At 38.7% G+C, this 21702-nt stretch overlaps 1 protein-coding gene across 4 annotated transcripts in view; it reads left to right on the plus strand.

Annotated features, from left to right (window-relative positions):
• PTPRN2 (protein tyrosine phosphatase receptor type N2) overlaps nucleotides 1–21702 on the plus strand; it is a 654654-nt gene that overhangs the window by 626569 nt on the left and 6383 nt on the right. For all 4 annotated transcript variants that reach the window (XM_042044446.1, XM_042044450.1, XM_042044448.1 and 1 more), the window contains 3 exons: nucleotides 612–665; nucleotides 2688–2752; nucleotides 18713–18786. In XM_042044446.1, coding sequence (XP_041900380.1) covers nucleotides 612–665; nucleotides 2688–2752; nucleotides 18713–18786 — 193 coding nt within the window. The remainder of the gene's footprint in view (nucleotides 1–611; nucleotides 666–2687; nucleotides 2753–18712; nucleotides 18787–21702) is intronic.

Consider the following 21702-nt stretch of genomic DNA (forward strand, 5'->3'; position numbering starts at 1 on the left):
CAGGACGCTGTTGAAGACAACAAGGTGTAAATATTAAATATATAACCCTTTTGCTGTTGAACCAAAGCAGTAGACCCAAAGCTTACTGATGGGTTTAGTTATTTTTACTATGATAAGATTACATTTTAGAATTTTTAAGAAGCGTTTCAGGAGATTTGGCATTTGCCTTTCTGGGAAGAAGTGGTGTTACAAATCAGCACACATTGTACAAAGTGTAGTGGGATAGCCTTTTTAATTTTGTATTCAGTTTGATGCCCCTTGATATTTCTTTGAGCAAGCTCACGAACTCAAAGTTTGTTTCAAAATTAAAGCATCTCAAGATAATCTTCATTTTGGAGCTAAGACATGAACCATTTGAGAAAATAGCTCATTTATTTTGCCCAGACACCAGTAATAATGGAATGTTTTCTGGGATTTCTATGGCAGCAAAGCAGAATCAAGCTTTAAACAAGATTACCTACCAAACAGCTTGTTATATTAGGAAACTATCAACCTGAGTATTTCTTTAAAGACAGCAATATTTGTGTTTTCTTACTGCTTATTTTTGACAGTTGGCTAAAGAAACAGTATCTAATATGCTTAATTAATTTTTTGTGTCTGTTTTATTTCAGAAAAGTAAACAAGTGCTACAGGGGTCGCTCTTGTCCAGTAGTTGTTCATTGCAGGCAAGTACAATTTTTAAAATAGCTTTAGAGAGATCTGTATGTGTAAGAATTTAACATAGATATGAACAAAGTGGGCAAATTAAAGCTTTACTTGAATCACTAAACAGTGAGGTAGACTAAAAGTGTTAAGTATAATTCAACTGAGTTTTAATGCTATTTAATACTTAGGATCTGTTTTCATAATAAAATTATCCTTTCAACTGATTTTGTAGATGTTGAGCCATGACTTAACAATGTCTGGCCACACTTTCTGGTATAAGTAGCACTTCAATTTCATACATCTCCTTCAAAATTATAGATGTTCTTTGCATGCCCTCCCAATTTAGTCTGCTTTATTTTAGTTGCACTCAATTATGTTTTATTTCTTCTTTGCTTGTTTTTAGAGATTATGGTAAGAAGAGAGCAATCTCAGGGAGTAGAAACCTGTCCAGAGATTGAGTAATCCTTTAAGAGTATTTTTAGGCCTGACAATGTGATAGATGCACACAAAAGCAGTCAGGCAGTTCAGTGGAAAAGTTTGCCATAATTACAGTAATGTTGGGTTTTGCCATTGGAGGTTCTGACTTATAAGGAAAATGTTGATCTTATTTATCAAAAATATCCTTGTAGATAATGAAGACAGCAAAACAGCCCTGCTAAGAGGCAGGATGTTTGCCATGCGGCACTTCACTTTGGATGGGAGGGAGGAGGGAGGGGACATGTTTCTCACGTGTGGCTCAGCCAAGTGAGGATGCAAGGAGCTGAATGCTCCAAGGGGGGGCTTGTCTGCATTGCCTTCAGGAAACCTGAGAAAAAAACGATTTGATGCACAATGAAGAGCCTTCAAGTTTCTCGCTCTTTCCTTACTGTGATGGATGCAAATATCTACCATGAGCTCAGCAGTTTTTGTTTTTATTGAGCCTGATTGCTGTCTTGTCTCTCATTATTCAGCTTAACTAATAAGATTGTGTCTTTGTTCCCTCCATAGACAGAGAAAAAAAAACTTATTACCACTAGCTCCTTTTCTCTAAACAGCGATCTAGTGACTGAAAGAAAAAAATCTCTGTCTACAGAAATTGTTTCATAGTCTGCCTGTAAACAGAATGCAATAACGCGCTTCGTGCTGTTCTATTATTTTTCCTTCCGTTAATTCTTGTACCCAAATTGAGCTATCAATAAAAATAATGGTTTAATTAATAAAACTACATACCAGTCTAATGGGTCACACATGCACCTTTGTAAAAATTTTGGGGAGGGAAAGAAAAAAAGCTTTTACTTAAAGTCTTAATTATGTTTGCTAACAGCAGCTCTAAAAGAGCATCATGCTGGCAATTACATGTTGCTCTCTGAAAGGGACACAAGCTGCATTCAGATTAAGGAGCTTTTCTTCTCCCGAGGCTTGGTCTCACATCTCGGAGGAACGGTTACTGATAAACAAAAGTTAAAGCTATTTCTTAGGACTTACAAGATAATATTTTTTCTGGTCATTGCTACTAGGGAAGAAATAAAGGAAAAGGTACAGAGAAAAAACAAACCACTCATATAGTGAAGAAAGTGTAGTCCTCAGAAGTCAAATATTCTTGAACAGGTCTCTGCATTCCTTCTGACCACTGTGTTCAAATGCAATCTATGGCATTTTTGACTGTTCTGGATAATGTTCTAGTCAAAGTTACTCTGAGTTCTTGATCTCATACATGAGTGACAGTAAGATCACTGTATGTCCACTTTTTGGACAGAAATGGTATCCTGGTTTAGGGTTTTCCACTGTTGTTTAAAATGTTTTTTCTTGCATAAACAAAACTTGGCTTAAAAAATCAAAACAAAGCCCTGTTATCCATGCAGGGTAGTAGTTAATCTTCCACGACCAGCTTGTGTTTATTCTTTCTCTCTTAAGCTTTCTCTCCTCTCAGTACCCTCCTTTAACCCCTCATTCTCTCCTCTCCCACCATGTGTACACTATAACAGTAAGGGCAGGTACCTTCATGTTGAGTCTAGATGCACATTGATAGGTTTTATTTTTTCTTTTTCCTTTTCTGTTGGCAGCGATGGTGCGGGAAGAAGTGGAACCTACATTCTAATTGACATGGTTCTCAATAAAATGGCCAAAGGTGAGAATCGAAAGGCTTGTTACTTCCTCGGTACTGAAAGATGTGCTTGTGTTGCCATGACAACAGTGGGGGAGCAATATTCACAGAAAATCTGAGAATAAATTAGAGGCAAATGGTACTCTTTCCTGAATGTTCTGTAGTTTATTTTCATACCTAACACAAATGCTTTTTGAATGAGAGGTGTGTTTGTGCTGTTGAGAAGTATTTGAATTTTTAAATTTATCATTTAAAATAGTTACTTCAGCTTTCAGAAGAGATGCCTCGGGGCTGCAAAATCATAATTTAGTGGTTACAGGACCTGGGTCCCGGGCTGTGTCATGGCTGTTGCCTGGTCCCCTTGTCACCCCGCCATGATGGTAAGATGTGATTATTTTCCTTTCTGGAGCTGCCCATTGCCACCAAAGTGTGTAGAGGTGGTGATGCCGCCTCATGTCTGGCACAGATTTGTTTCTTAGAAGGAAAAAGACTGTAGTGAACAGAACAGAGGACTGAAAATAAGTCTTCATTCCCAGTTCTGGCACTATCTGATATTGAACAATGTATTTAACTTTTCTGTTTCTTGGAAGTCTCATCTGTGATACGTAATTTTATGACGTGGGAAATAATCTGTCAACTAAACATAAACTTTTGTTTGTTTAAAATGAACAATCTATAGATTCTCTAGAGAGTGGGACCATTCCTTTATTTTTTCTTGATTGGTAAATTGTTCATGGTGGGAAGCACTTGAAATACCCTGAAATAATCTTTGTTAGAACTAAACGAATTTTTAACGCTGATACTGTCTTCAGAAGGAAGGAGGGTGAGAGTGGGCATGTAAACCTGACCAAATAAACAAAAAGAAATTTGCCTTTATTGACTCTTAACCTGAGTTCTTAAGCTACATCTGGCATTATGCACACTTGTATTTAATGAAAAAGGATTAGTTGTAAAAACATACTAATTTATAGAGAGAAACAATATTTAGTTCGTTGAATTCTAATCACTTTACAGTTTTTGTTGAAGTTCTTCTAACATAGACATATTTTTATGTGTAGTTTAAAAATACTCTCCATGCTTTGCAGTCATCTGCTGTTGCATCCTGAATATTCCAGTCCTCTGGGACATGGTGGCATCCGGTCCCTTTAGAAAGAAGATTTTAGCTTTTTTCTTTTTTCTCTCCATATTCTGTTAACGTGTCTCGTCAAACATGGACTGAATTTTCTGCCCGCAAGCATCATGTGGAAATTGCCACTGATGCTAAAAGAAGTTGTATGTTTGCCTTCTCCTTTGCGCTGTACTGAAAATAAATTTTTCAGTGGGATGAGATTAGTTTTTCATGCTCATTGGAAAATAGGTTTTTGCTCTGTGAAGGGATATGGAGATATTTCCAATGCTTGTTACTTGCCACATGACAACCTGGACTTTAAAAATAGAAGCAATGGTACATCATAAAATTACTGTAGACCTTTGTTAAGTGTTTGTTCACTCACTTCGGCCATCAGCAGTAAGAAGCCATAATGAAAACTAGATTTAAAGTATATGCAATTTATTGGCATAAGGAAGTAAATGAGAAGTATTTTCTAGCTCGGGGCTTTCAGCCACTTAAGGGAGGGTTGACTTTGTTGTAAAAGCACTGAAGAATGCCATTTATTGACTCCATTGTACCATGTAATGTCAAATTCCATTTTAAGTGTGGGCTTAGAGCTTCACAATGCCAGACAAGTCATGTGAAACTGGCCAGAGAAAGGCGTCACAGGGCTTTTTGGAGATCGGTCACCCCCATTTTGTTCTTGACCTGCTCCCCTCTGCCCGTGGGGGTGTGCGACGCGAAATCCCCTGACCTGGTGCTTTGGCTGGAGTTTAAATGAAAGATCAAAGGGCAGAGCGGGCATCTCAGCCCTGCTGAGGTGGGCCTTTCCCAGGCTGTCACACTGTGCGGCCGCCAAAGGTTTTGTTCGGGCGGGAGCCGCGGCCCAGCCTGTGCGGCCGGGGCCCTCTTTGTCTGGCCTGAGAAGCTGGAGGCCCAGGTTGAGGATCCAATGTTCATCAAATGATCAAAGGCCTGAAGCCCTGGACATGAAATCTTTCTTTCCATTTCCTTTTCTTAGAGAATGAATTGCACGAGTGGCAAAGAATGCCCTTTCCAAAGCTTTTATGTGCAGTGCGAGGGCTAACTTCAGAGTCCTTCAGCGCTGAACATAAAAATGTAAGTGCACTTTCAATCTGGGCCCAGCTGCAGGGCCAGCATCGAGGAACCCTTCTTTCAAAAAGGCCTTTAAGGATTAAGGCCTTCAGTCTTTCAAAAAAAAAAAAAAAAAAAAAAAACCACAGCTAAAAAAAAAACCACCATGGACTTTTAAGAATAAACTTAGAATAATTTGAGTTTCTTGTTCCACAGTCTGGTTTATTAGAAAGTAGACAATAATGCATTTTTAAATCAAAGTAAATAGAGGAGTACTTAGTTTCAGCAGTGGGAAAGTAGAAAGCAATCAATAAATGCCTTGGCTCTTTAGTGGGGTCTTTAATAGGGTAGGTTGGGCAAAGGAGCTCCTTTTTCATGTAACGATTTACTTCCCTGCATTCTCTTAGACAGTTAACTGTAAATGCCTTTGTCATTTACAATTTCTTCCACTGTTCATTAAATTAGTGGTAACACTTAGTCTATTAAACACGTTATAAATTCATATCTTCTACTATCCTGCTGTTGCCAACCCTCACATTATTTTAGATGCTGAAAACCACCAACAGGGGACCTGTTTCTAAAGCCTAAAGCAGGGGAAAAGAAATCAAGCTGGGGAGGATTTTGTGCTTGACATCTTCCACATCAGTTTGACAGTCCCAACCCCTTTGATGAAGGGAATTTTAAGGAACGAAAATTTAAAGAAGCAAAGCATCTTGGCTCAGGGCACTTGCAGGACAGTAAAAGTTGGTACCAAGGGCAGAAATGCTCCTGTGGTGTACTTGGGGGGTGAATTGAGCTGGTAGAAAAATGTGCAGGAGCTCACAGGGGCACTGGGATGGATTTGCTCTTGGGGGTGGTTCTTAATGAATTTCAGTGTCCTCGCGGTACATGAAATTACTGCATCTGTGCACTTACTCCAAACAGCCACATTAAATAATCTGAGATACTGGAATAGTCAGAGAGCAGCAGTGTCTATCCAGTGCTATAATTCCTGTGTCATGTCAGCAGCAAGTTTTCAATGCAAAGTATATCCTTTTGTTTTGTTGTTCCAACAATTAATGTAGCTATTTATCGTGTAGTTTATTACTGTAATTTTTTTCTTCCTAGCTTCCTGTGCTGTTGCCTAGAAGGTTTGGACCAGTTGATCCTTGAGGTCCCATTCCAACCTGGTGTTCTATGATTCTGTGATATGTAGAGGCCCTGATCCTATACCCATCAAAGCAATAAGGAAAACTAAACAGTGTTAAATCTGGCCTTACAGTAACATATTTAAATACTATTTAACATGTTTTAACTATGATACCTATTTGACTATGATAACTATTTGTACATGGGTGTTACAGTTTTAAGACAGTCACCAAATCACCTCTCATTTCCATGACAGCCAGCTTAGGACAAGATTTAGTTTTGAGTTAGAAGCTGAGAAGTGATTTAGTTCAGCCCACGTGCATTTTCATTATTTAAATAGATACAGAAAATTATAATGGATTGTTTTTGTAGATAACAATGCTTGCTGGATTTTTGATAAGGACTGTTTTTCTGAGGCTGACTTCTGCTGAGAATCTCAACATTCTTGATGTATTTACAAGTTTTATCCTTTGTTACTAGGGAAGATAAGATGATTTAGATTTCATTTCCTTGATATTCTTTCCTCACCCTAAACTCACAATAATGCTGAGCTGATCAGTTTTTTTTCTTTTTGTGCAATCTAGAGAAAAGTTGAGAATTTTCTCATTTCATGTCTTTCCCGCAGGCTTCTTGTAGTGACTAAAAGTGTGATATATTGCAAGACATTTTTATTGAGTGTTCTTGTCACACACACACACCCAAAAAAAAAAAAAAAAAAAGAAAAAAAAAAGAAAAAAATGAGATTATGAGTCTTGCCACTTTCATTTTTCTGAACTGAGAGGCTTGGATAGTGTAGATAATAGTTTGATTTTTAGATATTAATCCAGCCAGCAGCTGCTTAGGGTTTGCTGACCATTCATTTTCTTGTGTTTGAACTAGCTGAAACAAGATGAGTCAAAGGGAAGGCGAATATGAATTTTAAAATCCCTTTAAAGTATTGATTTCCAAATTCTAAAACACAGCAAAAAAGATTCGATTTAGCAAAGCCGAACCAACGGTTTATTCTCTTGCATTCAAAAGCTTGGATTATAATTGATGAGCACACACACTCTGGCCTGGGCTGGCTGCGGAGGTTATCTCCCCAAGTCCTTTCCTTGCCCCTGCTACCCTATTGTCTGAGGGTCTTGTGAGTCAGCTCCTGAGCAGATGCAGTTTATACCGTGACATTTTAAGGCAAAACAAAAGATTCCTTAATTCGCCTTCTGACTCATCGTGATCAAATGATTTGGGCTAATCTGAACCCTTGCTGAGGTTTTGCTTATCTGCTGTGTGGATTTAACAATCATAATGAAGTTGTGGGGTTAGCTCCTCTCTGAAAGGATTTTATGAAAGGAAATGCTTGCCCATATTCGTGTTAAAATGGATTCAATCTGCTTATTTTTGAGTCCTTATGCAAAGTCTGAGAAAATTCTACTGTTCGTTTGTGCTGATACAAGTCTAGAGGTGACTATTTCTGACATGCTTTTTGGTGAATGAGGGAATATTTCCTCAGCCTAGGATCCAGCTTCTCCAATGAAAATAAAATCTAATATACTACATTTCATACAGAGGTTGAGAGAATGTATAATGTAAATGGGAGATTTCTTTTTTCTTTTTTTTTAGAGGTAGTTAATGGTAAGAGGGTCAAAAAGTGGGATTAGGAACAGATGGTATTCTGGAGAAAAATTTACAGCAGAAAAATTCAGGACTAAAAAGTATAGTTGTTTTCAGGGTCTAAGTTTGAATTAATCACACGGCTGGTCTTTGAGATTTGAGTGAGACATATTATTATCTCTAGGAACACAGAAAAAAAATGTAGAGCCAAAATATTGAGGTTTGCTTTGTTTACTGCTGTGCTAGCCACAAGACTGCCTCAGTTCTCAACAGCAGTAATGCCAACCATGTAAATCTGAAATGCTGCTATTTCAATTTCCAAAGGAAGTTCTTCGTGCCCATGTAAACATATTGTATGTTATAAGGCCAGTTTTTCAAATGAGCTGCATTTATGTATTGTAACTTTTATGTAATGAGTTACCCTGGAAACACAATTAGGCAAATAGTGCTCGTTCTTGCAGCCTTTCCCAGCAGATAATTAATCACAATGAGAGCTGGGCCCCCAGCTACATGCAGAAGTGTATAGGGAATGTATAGGATAGTTTTTCATGGTCCAGCCTGAGATGAGCAGAGAACTCTCACTATTCCGAAAAAGCTGTTTAAAACAGTGTTTATTTCCTTTGAAAAACACATATGATACTTTAAAGCTTTTCACATGTTATTGCCAGTATGGAGTCATCAATTAATAGTTCATAAGAAGAACATAAAAATGTAGCATGTTCTACAAGCTTCTGTTCTGAAATGGATTAATGACCTTGGGGAAGTTGTTCTTGGTTGATGTTTCCCACTGTATGCTGTATGGTCTGCATTTTTAGATGGTTTCCTTTATGGCATGTAAGGATTTCAAGCAAAAAGCAAACATGTTATTGATAAAATTTCTTTATCTTTTTTTTCTTTTTTATATAATTTAGTGGCCAGGTATTCCCATAAAAGAGCCATATTTCTTGAGTTGTTTGCTATTCTGAGGATTTTATTGGAAGCAAATTGGGAGTAGGGAAGTATGGTAGAAAGCAATCCTAATTATCCAGGGTTTGGGGAAATGAATTGTGAAGAAAGACTGATCAGACATGGGCTGTTCCTTGGGAGAGGGGGCACGAGGGGAGTCCCCACAGAGTGCTAGAAGACCCTGAAAGAAATGTATTGATGTCAATAAGCAGCTTGAGATAGTGACTAATTTGAAAACAAGAGGTCATTGACTGAAACTAAGGAGGAGACAAGCAGATAAGGAATTCGGGCGGCATTTTTTCACACAATGGGTAGGTTAGGATATGGAAAAGTGAAAAAGCTGGGTCACAGAAGTACTATGCTACCAGTTTGAAAGCAGCTAGGCACATGTTTGCAAAAGGAAGTTTATATACAGAGAGTAAAACCATTTCTTTTTCAGTAGCTAATCTCATGCAGCAAAGTGTTCAATTGACCAGTGGTAGTCTTTTTGGCTGTAAAGGGTACAATTTGGTAGCTGAAGTGTAGTTATTCCACAGTTTCTATAGCTGGGCCAGTTTAGTCACTTTTAAGGATAAACTCTGTTAAAGAATGAATCCATAACAGTTGCTTCTTTTATTCAGGTCACTCCATGTACTGTCTTGTGAGAGCTTTACCACCTACATGCAATGTAAAATGAAAGTAATGTAAAATGTAGTTCTTACAATTTAATAGATTCATGTAGGCAAGCTGCTTCTGTGTCTCCTGGAAAGATAATGCGTATTTTCCAAAGGGGACTTCAAGATTTTTTTTAAGGCCAACTGAGGTGTGTTTTCATAAATGTCATTTTTGCACATCTTAACTTTGCACATCCTAAGTTTGTTCGTGTTGATTCATCACATGGAGATAACTGCCTTTCAGGTATTTTACCAAGAGTTTCTGAAAAAGATAATAAAAGAAGCAAGTTGTGTAAAACTCTATGGGAGCTAATCCTGAGGAACACCTATTAGTAGGAAGTAACAGCACATGCATAATACTTGCTCTGTATGTGCTTTGTATGTGTGTGTGTGTGTCTGCACATGCGTGTATAAGTTGAATTTAGATGTATGCACTGGTATTTTCTAGAGTGACAATAGGTGATTATGGGATATTTTACCCCATATGGAATAGAACTCATTACCTTCCATTTCTTTAGCAATTCTTCTGTAGTAATTTAGGCATATTCATTTTACTTTTAACTTCTGGGGAGGGTGGAGGAAATCTAATAAAAGAGAGAAACAATTCCTATAGTGTATAGAATGTGATGTGACAATACTCACACGCAGTGGAAGTGAGGAAGAATTGGTCCTCAAATTAGCATCCATTTGCATTCAGTTACAGTGAGTGGTTTCTGCATAGTTTTTTCTGCATTGACCAAGGATATTAACTTAAAAACTGACATGTCGGCAGTGAATTTCTATTCCTGCAAGGCAGTTAAAATCAGTGTAAAACTTAGAAGCATTATTTTCCTGTATCATTTTTTAAAATATTAGACTGTGCCTAGGTCTTTCATCTTCAGTGTCACCTTCCTTTGGATTGTGTACTGACAAAGCCATATCACATTTGTACATTTATTACATGCAGTCTTCAAGTATTAATATAAAATGTGTAAACAAGAACACATTATGTAATGCATATATGTAATGTATACTCTGTGTGTGCATGACCATCACAATAATTTTAATTACTTCACTTTTATTGCTTGAAGCACTCCCTTCTCCACTTACATGCTTGCTTTGCCCACTGGGTACTTCTGTTGAAGTTGGTTTTGTTTGGTTTTCTTTTTAATAAATGTAATGAAATTTTAATTTGGGTTGTTGTTAGGTGCACAGAAGCACTTACGTATTTTGTCTGAAATTACAGACAGTTCACTGACTCAGGTGTAGGCTGGATCCATCCCTAACTACACACACATGCACACAGATTTTGTTCATCTCAAAGACTGAATAAGCTTATAATGAAAATGCCAACCTGAATACATTAATCTTTTTTGTTTTCTTTAAAAGCTTTTCTCTTTCCATGAAAAGCATCAAAAGATCCTCCTGCCCAAGAGCAGACGTCCAGCAGCAGCAATCTGGATAACTACAAATGGAAATTTCTTTTATTTTTGTAGTTTCTACCTGATGGTCAGCTCCCTTTTTTATCTCTGATACTTAACAAGTGTTTGTAATTTAGTGGACACTTAGACAATGCAAGTTGAAGGAAGAAAATACTCTTGTTTCTTTACAAACAGCAGTTACTCATATGACACATTTTTCACTTCCATGGCCATCACTACACTATACTGCTGGCTTATCTTTTCACTGTGATTCCATGTTGCCTTTCTTTTGTGATTTCCCTCAAAATCACCAAATGTGGAGGTGAGGGAAATAGGGAAGGCTACAGACACAAAACACAGATCTCAAACACTGTAAGATTTAGCAGATTCTAGCATTTGTGAGCCCAGAAATGAAGAGCAGAAACTCAGCTCTTTTCAGCCCAGGTTCATTCCAGCTAACTTTAGACATATAAAACATCTAGTGTTAAGCATCTCACCTAACCTAGTTGTCTGGGTCTCCTCAGTCATCAAGGAGAACGATACACACCTCTGGAGGATAATTCTCAGGTGAATGAATTGCCCATCAGAGCTTACCCTCTCTCTCTTAGCTGTTGGGAGAGGAGATGACTAACTCCAATTCGAACTTCAAGGATGGCTGGAGTAGATGAGATGAGGTTGGGCCTTTGAGACTAAGCTAGTTAGTAAATATTACCATTTTGCCATTAAAACTAATGGTCAGTGAAGAAGTGGTGTTACACTCCCCCTAGTTATGACCCTTTTCTCTTTAATCAGATTGAGTTTGCCCCTCATATGGTGTGATTAAATGTTTTGCTGCGACATTAAGTACTCAATGGGGCAAACGCTCGCTGGGGCAGCTACACAAGCCTTCCTTTAGAAGCTGTCAGTGGGAAGCTGGAGGCGTGTAGGGCTTTAGGAGATGTGCAAATCTACAGCATATCTGTGCTATGTCCAGCTACATTAGACATTGGAAACAGCATGGCTGTGACAGTGTAATAGTCCATGAGTGCTGATTTACCCTCCTAACTCCCCAGAGAGCCCACTTCTGTCTCTATACACTATGACAGACAGAAGTATAGATGGGTATGTTTGTGTATTAGGCTCCTGACAGACCTGGATCTATTTACTGTCTGTTCTTTGATCTCCATAGTTCACTGTCTATTCCCTTGCTGTGGCAAAGCTGAATGCAGAAAAGGGCCAGAAAATCCAGTAGTAAACCCAAGAAAGCCTCTTTGTCAGTCTTCACATGGGGAGGGAAGAAAGGCAGTGAAAAGCCGCTGCACACGCGTTTGCTTTGACCATGACGCATCAGTTTTAGACATGAGTCATGCAGCCATCACCCAAACATGACAAACACTTGTATTCTTCCTAAACACAGACACACTGTGATGAGACAGCTTGGTGTCCTCACTGGCACTGTGTTGTTTCCCCTTATTTTCTTTCTCAGGTGTATTTTTGCTGTTTCACAATAGTGCAAATGAATCTTCCATTGCACTCCTGGCTGCCTGGGAATACTGAGCCATGCATGATCCCAGGCTAAAGGCTGCTGATCAGCAGCATCCTGCAAATATTAATTGGATCTTTTTCAGCTTCAAGCAACAGCAGCATAAAGAACTGTATTAGGGACTCTTCCTTCAAGATTTTAGCAAGCCAGTTTTTAATCTGAGCTAAGAAGTCTCTTTGCCCTTCAAGGCCTAATTCAAAATCTATACAATATAATAAATAAAAAAAGATGCATTAGGCAGGTAATATCTGACTAGAATGAAGCTGAATACATTCTGCTACAAAAAGAAAGGCATTTGACAGGTCATTTCTGTATTCCCCTAGTACTCCATTTTTTTCTTTTGGGATAAATGCTTATTCCCACACAGATCATCATCATTTCCTTAAGGAGAAATGGTGAAGGTGCTAAGGACCCCCCCTTAACAACTGCTCAGTATGACTCCTACCTCATATATTCAGTATTGCGATCACTTTATGATCAAGGAGAACAGAAAGAGGGCTGAGAAAGGTGCAAAGGGCATTGGAAGAAAAATAAGAGGATCTATGTAGGTCTTCACCTCTCTAGCGTCCAAGTACCCTATAATCATTAGTGGACTTGCTTTCATAACAACTCATTAGGTAGGAAAAAAAATGGTTCATTTTATAAATGATGGTGTGAAACATAGGGTGAATTTAATGATTTAGCCAAAGTGGTGCAGGAAGTCAAAGTCTCAGTCTGGAAGAGAACTGAAATCTATCTAAACATAGCCCCCTAATGACTAAGCCATCCTTTAGGATGTAACAAATTTATAGCCATTCTGCAGAGTTATAATCATGTCTTTTTGAGGATATATGCCAGTAGATCTGAAAGTTGCTCCCAACTAGAAAACTCCTTTTTAATTTAATATTTATGAGCGAAATGTATTTGTGAAACATTCACAAAGAAAACTCTTCGGTTTGGGTTAAAAAGAAACCCCCCACAAATAACTGCTTTGATGAAGTATTTAAGCATCATTTTATTTTTATAAATACACAGAAAATTCAGAGCATCTAGAATCTAAAATATTCCTTTTAAGACAGAGCTTTAATATAAAATTCTGTCAGTCTCACAGAATCTACACTGCACTTTTCATTAGTACTGAATAAAATAGAACTTTTGACTTTGCTTTCAGTGTATGTTCAAGCCCATTACATAAAAATCTCAAAGATTACCTTAATTAAGCTAAAACTTCTCATGCATTTATATAACAAATGCTGATTGTTCATATAACTGAAAAAAAACCAACCCAGCACATTTTCAGATGCACAAACTCTGTAGTTTGCTGAACCTGAAAAAAACTTTTTAATGATATGCCTTCATTTTTTCTTCCCAGCTGATACATTTACAGAAGTTACCCCTCTTGACAAACATTGTCATATTCCTGTGCCATCACAGTGACAGCAGTACTGCTACAATGTGGAAGAGATCATCCTCCACAGAGTGTTTCTCGTGTGTCTTGTGTTTAGCAAAATAGGTCCCCTGCCATGTCTGGGAGAATGAGAAGAGAGGGAGGCCTTCATTATTATGGACATAAAGCTAACATTAGGTAATTCGCGGTGATTTTCAATATTGTGAGCTGCTGGTCACCTCCTGGAGCCTATTGCAGCAGAATTAGGCTGGGTCGTTATTTATTGCAGGAAAAAGGGGGAATTTACCCATGTTTTTATGACATGCTGGATACTCCACTTACACGACTGTCCAAGGGCAAACATTTTAACCCCTTGAGATCTGCTAATCAGGAGCACCAGCTGTTAAGTGCCAGCGTGCATCCTGCATTCATGCCTGCGGGGAGAGAGAGGGTTGCGAAGGATATGACCCTAAACTTCAGAAACCGCTTCTCTCCTTGGGGGCAAAATATCATTCAGCTTGCATCTTCTCTTGTTTTCTTTTAGTTTATCCAGTTAATGTTCCTGATGTGGGTTGCCGTGCACTCACTGTGAATGCTTCAAGCCTCTAGGAAGATGATAGTTAATTACTGAAGTTAAAATCTGGCTTGCACTGGTGTGGAAGTGCTTTCAGAGGTATTTACTCAGCCAGCTCACTGAGCTGCTAGGGGCAGGGGAAGGCTAGCAGTATCTGGCTCACAGTGAATTACTGCAAATGCATGTTCTGTTTAAAAAAAAATAGCACATTGCACAGTCATTTCTCACAATACTGCTGGTACAATATTAGCTCAGTCTCACACTAAGTTACATTCCTATGTTCATTTAAAACAAGCAATGAAATCCATTGTGAAAAAGCCTGTCACAAACACAACCCAAATTTATTCCCTGTAGAGTAAAATACAGTCAAAAGGTGAAAAGACAGTTCTTTATTGTTTAAATGCTTCTTCTTTTATCCCTCTCTTTAGCTTCTGAAACCAGTAGCAGACAGATATATTTTGGTGGGAAGAAAAGATAGAAAATATTGCCTTTTTGACATATTTTGTTTTCTTTTCCAAATGTCACTTGCTCTCCAGCCTAGTATTTTTAACCCTTCCTCTAGATTATTAGTTGTATGACAATAAAGTAACGTCTGCATCTATTACTGGACTTAATAGTTCAGTAGCCTAAGCAAAACACTTCCAATAATGGGATATCCTTGGAATCAGTGGATCAAGCTCTTCCAGCTTTTGCTCTAAACCACTGCATCAAATTTAGCTTGTATGTGGGCTTTCCAGATAAGCAATATTTAAAATGCCTTAGCTGTGTGTGGATATTTTGCAGCCATCTCAGTAAGAGCATGGTTTGACCTTAATGTCCTTAGATGCAATATCCCTCTCTCCCCACGTCATGTAGCATATGCTGTATTTTTTGCCACCTGAAAAGGCTCAAAAGCACAAATAAAATGTTATTGGGCACTGTAGAATGTTATGCCATACTGTCATACTCCCAGATTAAAGAGAAAGCTCAGCATGGCAAGGAAAGTGTTGAATTTGTGTCAGATTTCAACAAAATAATTCCAAAGGGAGTTGAAAGTCCACGCTGCACTTAAACACTGAGCTCCTCTCACCTGTGAAGGCAGATTGGGTTACCTCCCTTTGTGCCTTGAAAAACTCTTTCTTTGTCTGTGACTGTCACCAGAAAACTTTCCGCAGACTATTGCACATGCCAGTGGTAGTGAGCTGAATTTACATAATACAGAAGCAGAGTAGCCTAAGCTCGAATAGAAAAAAGCCCTCATCACAAAATGAGATTTAATAGGGGACTAGCAATATATATTTAAACCCATTTATTTTAGTTACAATAAGGGAATAGATGCAGAACATGTAGAGGCAGAGGAGGAAGAGAGGCTTACTCATGTAGCAAGAGAACAAGTCATGCTGACTTTTTCCTATGCCACTGATTTAATCTCTTGTCCTGTAAATTTTCTTGTTCCTAGATGTTTTTCTTCTGAAACAGTGTCCTGTCTTTGCAGCACTAAGTTTCACTGATCTGTCTCTCTAGGCACTTATGTCCTTCCCATCACTGTAGTATCCACAGCATTCAGAGGTGGAAAAAAGGGTGTAGCAAACCAATCCACGTCTCTGCTTTGGATTGTCTCTAACCCAATGGCACCTCAACAAGACTTGATCTGCTCTACTTTTCCTTAAAATTACCTATTGCTGAGGACATCAGAAATGCTTTTGGGTGACCTGCTGATCACAACCCATGGGCTGGGGACACTAGTCAGTAAAAACAGATGTTTTAGGGACTTTACTGACAAAACACTTCAGAACAAGCTTCCCATTAAGCATACTAGCCCGCTAGTACTGTTCTTATGTTCCAGTGCATGCATATGCTTTGGTGTTTTGCTAAAGTAGGATTTTTAATCAAGTGTTGTTCATACTATTAGTCATGTCAAAAAAGCAAACATCAGTTCACTAGTAAATGCCTGCAATCTGTATCACAAAAATGGAGGAATTAACTCTTTCAAAGGTAAATTCAGAAGCCTGTCTAGCCATTAAAGAGTGTAACTAGGTCTTTTTGTGAACCTTTTCTCTTTTTGTCCTGAGGCTAGAGTATTTTCAAATAAATTTCAATAGAAATAAATTTTCAATAGAATTTTCAACTAAAGATCGTCCCTCACTGGTGGGGGGACATACATGTTCACAGTCATGGGTACTTGAGCCTGCAATGCAGTGGGAGGATCTCTGGGTTCATCCTTGCAGCATACACCTTGGAAGCTCAGGACTGTGGTTAACCTTGTCCATGGATGGCAGTGTCTTAAATATTTCTCATATCTTAATTTCTGAAAGGAAAATTCCTCTTACTTTGAACCAAGATGCTACTGGAATATGCTATGTTTATTTTCTGGTTATCAAATGAGGCTACGAGTGAGCCTGTAAAGCATGTGCAGTACTCACGTAGCTCTGCTTCCATCCACAGCTGTGGTGGAACAGGAAAATCCCACCTAATTGCACATGTATGTGTGAGATTAAACACTGAAGAGAGCTACTGTGTTACTCCAGTGTTAGGGTTTGTGAAGAGGTTACCTTTACTGATGCTTTCCAGATGAATTGCCACTGGAAAACCTGCAACAGATCTAAGGTATAATTACTGTCACTGTTATCAGACTTTACAGCATACGTAAGTATTTATTGCTCTGCTCTGTTGTAAGGAGATTTGGGGGGTTTTCATTTTAAAATAAAACCTTCTATTTTTTTTCAAAGCTCATCCCTGTAAATCCCAGGGAGGGGTGGGGAGCAAAAGCCATACAATGCCCCAACCCATGGTAATTAGCAAAACTATCTGTCAGACACCATTTCTAAGTCGTCACTGTTATATTTACTGAATGAATTCATTCCATTTCTGATACAGCTGAAGAACATATTTTCATTGATTTGAAGAATATATTCCAAATCAATTATTCTTGTAGGGCTGATGTTATTTTTAAATAAAATTTCATATCTTTTATCAAGAAAACCAGATGAAATCATTCACTGTTTGTTCCTTTCCTGATTTTTTTAAAAGATGGTGCTGAGCTATAAAGTTGAGTTGGGTATATGAGGTGCATGATGTTTACATTGATAGGAATCTAACTACAGGTAGACAAGCCCTCAAATTACAAGAGTTGTAGGAAGAGTGGTAAGTGTTGAGTACAAGTCTCCAAATTCAGTCCTGGGAACTGAACCAGTATATATTCTAGGTGTGTACAAGCTACATTGCAGCAGCAATGCTTTAGGTGCATGGCCCACAAGCTGGCCGCTGAGAGCCCTGTGAATATTTGGGGATATTTAAATGCCTCCAGAAGGAAGTCCCAAATTGGCACAGGCTGGCACAGGAAATTCGTAGGACCAGGCAATGGGAAGTGGTTGTCAAATCTTTTCCAGAGCACACCACAGAGTATCCTTTAAAATAGAGCAGAGTCCAGAATTGTAGCCAATCCATGCCCTTGATGAACCATCCAATGATGAAAGTGAATGCACAAAAGAGGAGAGACCTGAGGTCAACACCTTTCCAAGCTCCTGAAGCTATGGGCCCACATCAGCCCTAGGAGAATGAACAGCCAGCCAGGGCAGTAGGGCATAGTGGAGCAGAGATGGGGTAGTTAAACTTGGGTTAGGATGACCCTCTGCCCATCTGCCTGGTGCTTTGGTACCATGAGATGTTCTTGCAAGATGCAGAAGGGAGCAGATACAAGAGAGCCAAATTCTGAGGGTGAACTTTTCACCTCAAAGGATTTCCAGCCAGGCTTCTACTCTTGAAGCTCATGCAGAAAGGACCAAAATCCTGATGTTCCCTTGATCCCTTCATAAAACATCAGATTCAGCACTTAAGGAAAAAGAGGAGGGTGGTCTTGAAATATCTTTCACTGGAGGAAACTGAGGAGGAAATCAGCATCTCCCTGTCCCCTTCAGTTCTCTAGTCTTTGTGGATTATGAGAAAGGGGTGAGGGACAAGGACTTGCTTTGATGTCCATAGTTCATGTACTAAACGAAAGCTCCTCCATGTGCATGGGGCAGGGAGCCAGTCCCACAGCAGTCAGGCTGGCTGTGCCTATTTCTCATGTCCTGGTGCTGCCGATGGCTACAGGGCAGCCATGTCCTGACACCTGGAGTAGAACCAAAAGAAAATGCCATAGACTGGCCAGGTGAAACAGAGACCACACACAAAGCTGGCCTGACAGGTCCTGAACTAGGAAGCCACAGACAGGTTTTCTGGATGTCAGCTGCAGATGACAAAAGGTCACCTAAATCTTGTTTTTACAGCATTAATCTTTATGTGGTTCAGGCCCTTAATTCAGTGCATACTCTTAGAAGTGACAAGGGGACACTCAGTGGCATTGCCATGACAGACCCTTAAGTTCCACAAAATATATTCTGCTTTAGGTGCAGAGACATTTTTAAGAATTTGTTTTTCTCTGGCTTCTCTTGAATTAATGTTAGTAAAAGGCACCCCAACCTCTTATTTTTCTATATGAAGACAAAAATTGCAGCTGCCTGCCAAGTCTGCTGAGAGATGGATGTAATAATTTTCAATTGGACTGTTAGCCCAAAGGGAACCTGATAGCAAGAGATTGACAGATGCAGCATGGATTATCTTGTGCTCTGAACTCAGCCCAATTTGTGGTTTGTTGCAGGTGCTAAAGAGATTGATATTGCTGCTACCCTGGAGCACTTGAGGGACCAGAGACCGGGCATGGTCCAGACAAAGGTACTGTCAATAAATCCACTGGGATTTTAAATACATTAAAGGTCTTTCACAGTAGTTATTTTCATGACAGAAGAGAGAGGGTATGACCTAATTTAACGTAGGTCGCTTGCTGATTACTCTGTTTGGCTCCCTACCAACTGAGGTTTATTTATGCTGAAGATTTATCTAGGTTACTTTCTTTGGTGTTTACTGTTCTTTCTTGTAACATCTCCAGCATCTATCTTGATTACCATATATGAAGGACAGTCAAGACAACAATCTATAGCCTGCTAAGGAAAATGTGCATTTGAAAGAATGTTCTTGCTTTCATCCTGAACTATGGATTATTTTCTTAGAGTATCTGTGCTTAACAGTGCATGTAATTTTTTTTTTTTTTAAAGCTTCCACTCATTAAAGAGAATATAACTGCTGCATTTGATTTTTTTTTTCTGGAAAAAAGAACCCAAAAGTTTGGGGTTAAAAGAAATAAAGTTTTGCAGGGAATCAAGTAAATTTTAGTATCTTTGAACAGAAGAGCTTGCATCATGCCTTGTCCTTTATGGATGTAACACGATAACTATATTTTTACCCTTTGGTGAGATGAATTCCTTACTCTATAATTTGTGTAAGTTGTAATAGTTTTGACATTTTTCCACAATGCAAAACTTTTAAACATAGTAGCTGATGGTGCAGTTGTAGTCCCTTAAATTAGAAATGAAAGTTTCTATGATTAACAATTCCAGTGATGTATGGAATGATATTCTGGGATATTTGCTGCAAATTAAGAGCTGCAAATATGACAATTAAGAAACTCTTTCATGCCATGGAGATGAAATAAATCTGTTTATGGCCTTATAAGATATCAAATGATAGTCATAGTCCCAAACTGAGTAACAAGAGCAATGTGACAGCACTGTATCTTGGCTGGGCTGAAACTGATAGGAAATTCTGCAGTGTTTAGGGAGTTGAAATTGCTGAGGGGCAAAGGTGAAATAAATGTGTGCTGCAGGAGTCATTGGTTCATAACTTTTCCTGAATCTCTTCCCAATCATGTTATTTCCCACTAATACTATGGAAAATACTGCTGAAGAACAGCTTGGGGAACGTTAATTATTATTTGCCAATTAAGTAAGTGCATGAAAAATAAAGATGAGCCAGTCAAAACTAACTAATCTTTATCTGCAAGTAAGACATAAAATTGCACAAGTCTTTCTTCTGCTTTGATTATTCAGACTGGAAAAAAAGGCAAATAGCACACAGTATCCAGTGTTATATATATTTACTTTGAGGTAAGATGCAAGTCCTGGACTACTCTGCAAATGCATTCAAAATATGTAGCAACTCTGTGGCAACATAGAGCTCTGGTTCCAGTTTCCTTCTCAAGGCAGAGGAATTATGGCTTGTTGCCTTCAACAGAAGAAAAAACATCACTCCAGAACCAAAGAATGAGGTTATGTGAACAATTTCTCCTACTTAGCTCAGCAATAGTTACCTGAGTTCCATGAAAATCTCCCTCAAGACATGTTTATTCCCTCCAAACATTTGTCTGGAAGAGCTCCAGAAAACAAATGTATCCTGTGTTTTCATCCAGGATGAAAAATTTTCTTAGGATATTGCTTATCTCTCCTCTTGCTCCTTCTTCCATCATTGTCATTTTCTCAAAACCACCCAAATCACTTATTCAAGCTAATGTCTTGCAAATTATAAATATCTGGTTACATGCTAGCAGTGCACAATCCCCTGAGAATTTTTCTGATGGATTTAAACAAACCCCTGTGCTTTCCCAACTGAATACAAATGAGGAGTATTAGACTCTTGGAGTAATTTAAAACGATGGATTAAAAGTCAGGTTAGAAATGCCAATTACAGGATATCCCTAGGCAAAATAAACACTAACTTCCTTCAGCAATGTTATTGTGTTTCCAGCAGGCAGCGCTCCACCTTTCCAATAGGCATAGGAAGGATTTGTTTGCAGCATTTTGTCTTCTGGAAGGGATCTTTAATTCAAAAGCACGGTATATAATAAATTGTAATGAAATTATCATAACGACATTCTGCAGTTCTGAGAAGCATAATTGAGGGTTTGTGGGTTTGTTGTTTTTTTTTGCAGGGGAATCATAAAATAGAATTGATATGCCACATGTGAGAGGAAAAAGTAATGAAGGAGGAAGTGTATTCTCTGTGATGGGAAAAATATATATTTCCTTTTTTTCCTGTCTCCTATATCCTCTCACAATCTGTGATATTAGATAGATTCCTTACTGTGTTGTATATGCTACATGGACTCACTTTGTTTTCCTGGGAATTTTTATCTGTAGACTTAATGAAACATAGCCATAGCTATGTTTTATTAAGTATATTCTTGTCACCTCTGCATTATAGGTGAACTGACACCACAGAATGTCTGTCCAGCTCTGTTTTCTAGGCAAAGCTGGATGTTAAAATTCATCTCCAGAGAGTCTTGTATCTGCAAATAGAATATGTGAATGGCAGTGTAGCTGTACAAAACAAACCAAGCTCCTTTAAAAATTACTGACATTAATTGTCTCTAACTGCAGCTGTCCTCATGGAGAAGTGTGGAAGGTGTGGAAAGGCTTTTCCTGGGAGGGTAGTGATGCACATCAATGGAAGCTGCACTCCCTGCCTTTCACCTGGGTGTGCTATGCAGAAGGATGGAGGGGGAAGAGTTCAGCTGCACCCTCCTTGACAGGCCATGTGCCCACACATCTCATGTCTGCTCTACTGTCCCCTTTACTGCAGTCAGTTTTGAGCTCTGGCTGTGCAGATTACACTTTGTAAATAGTTTTGCCTCAGTCATTAAGGTCACACCTCCTGTTGCTGAGTCCTTGGGCGAGGCAGACACTCTTCCTTAGGCTTTCTGAGCTGGTACAAGCACCCAGTTTGGTTCTCCCCAGCATGTCCAGTATATGCCCTCTC

This window comes from Corvus kubaryi, unplaced genomic scaffold (assembly GCF_017639235.1).
Source record: "Corvus kubaryi isolate FWS band 111438036 unplaced genomic scaffold, C.kubaryi_AGA036_p1.0 37398, whole genome shotgun sequence".
Taxonomy (NCBI): domain Eukaryota; kingdom Metazoa; phylum Chordata; class Aves; order Passeriformes; family Corvidae; genus Corvus; species Corvus kubaryi.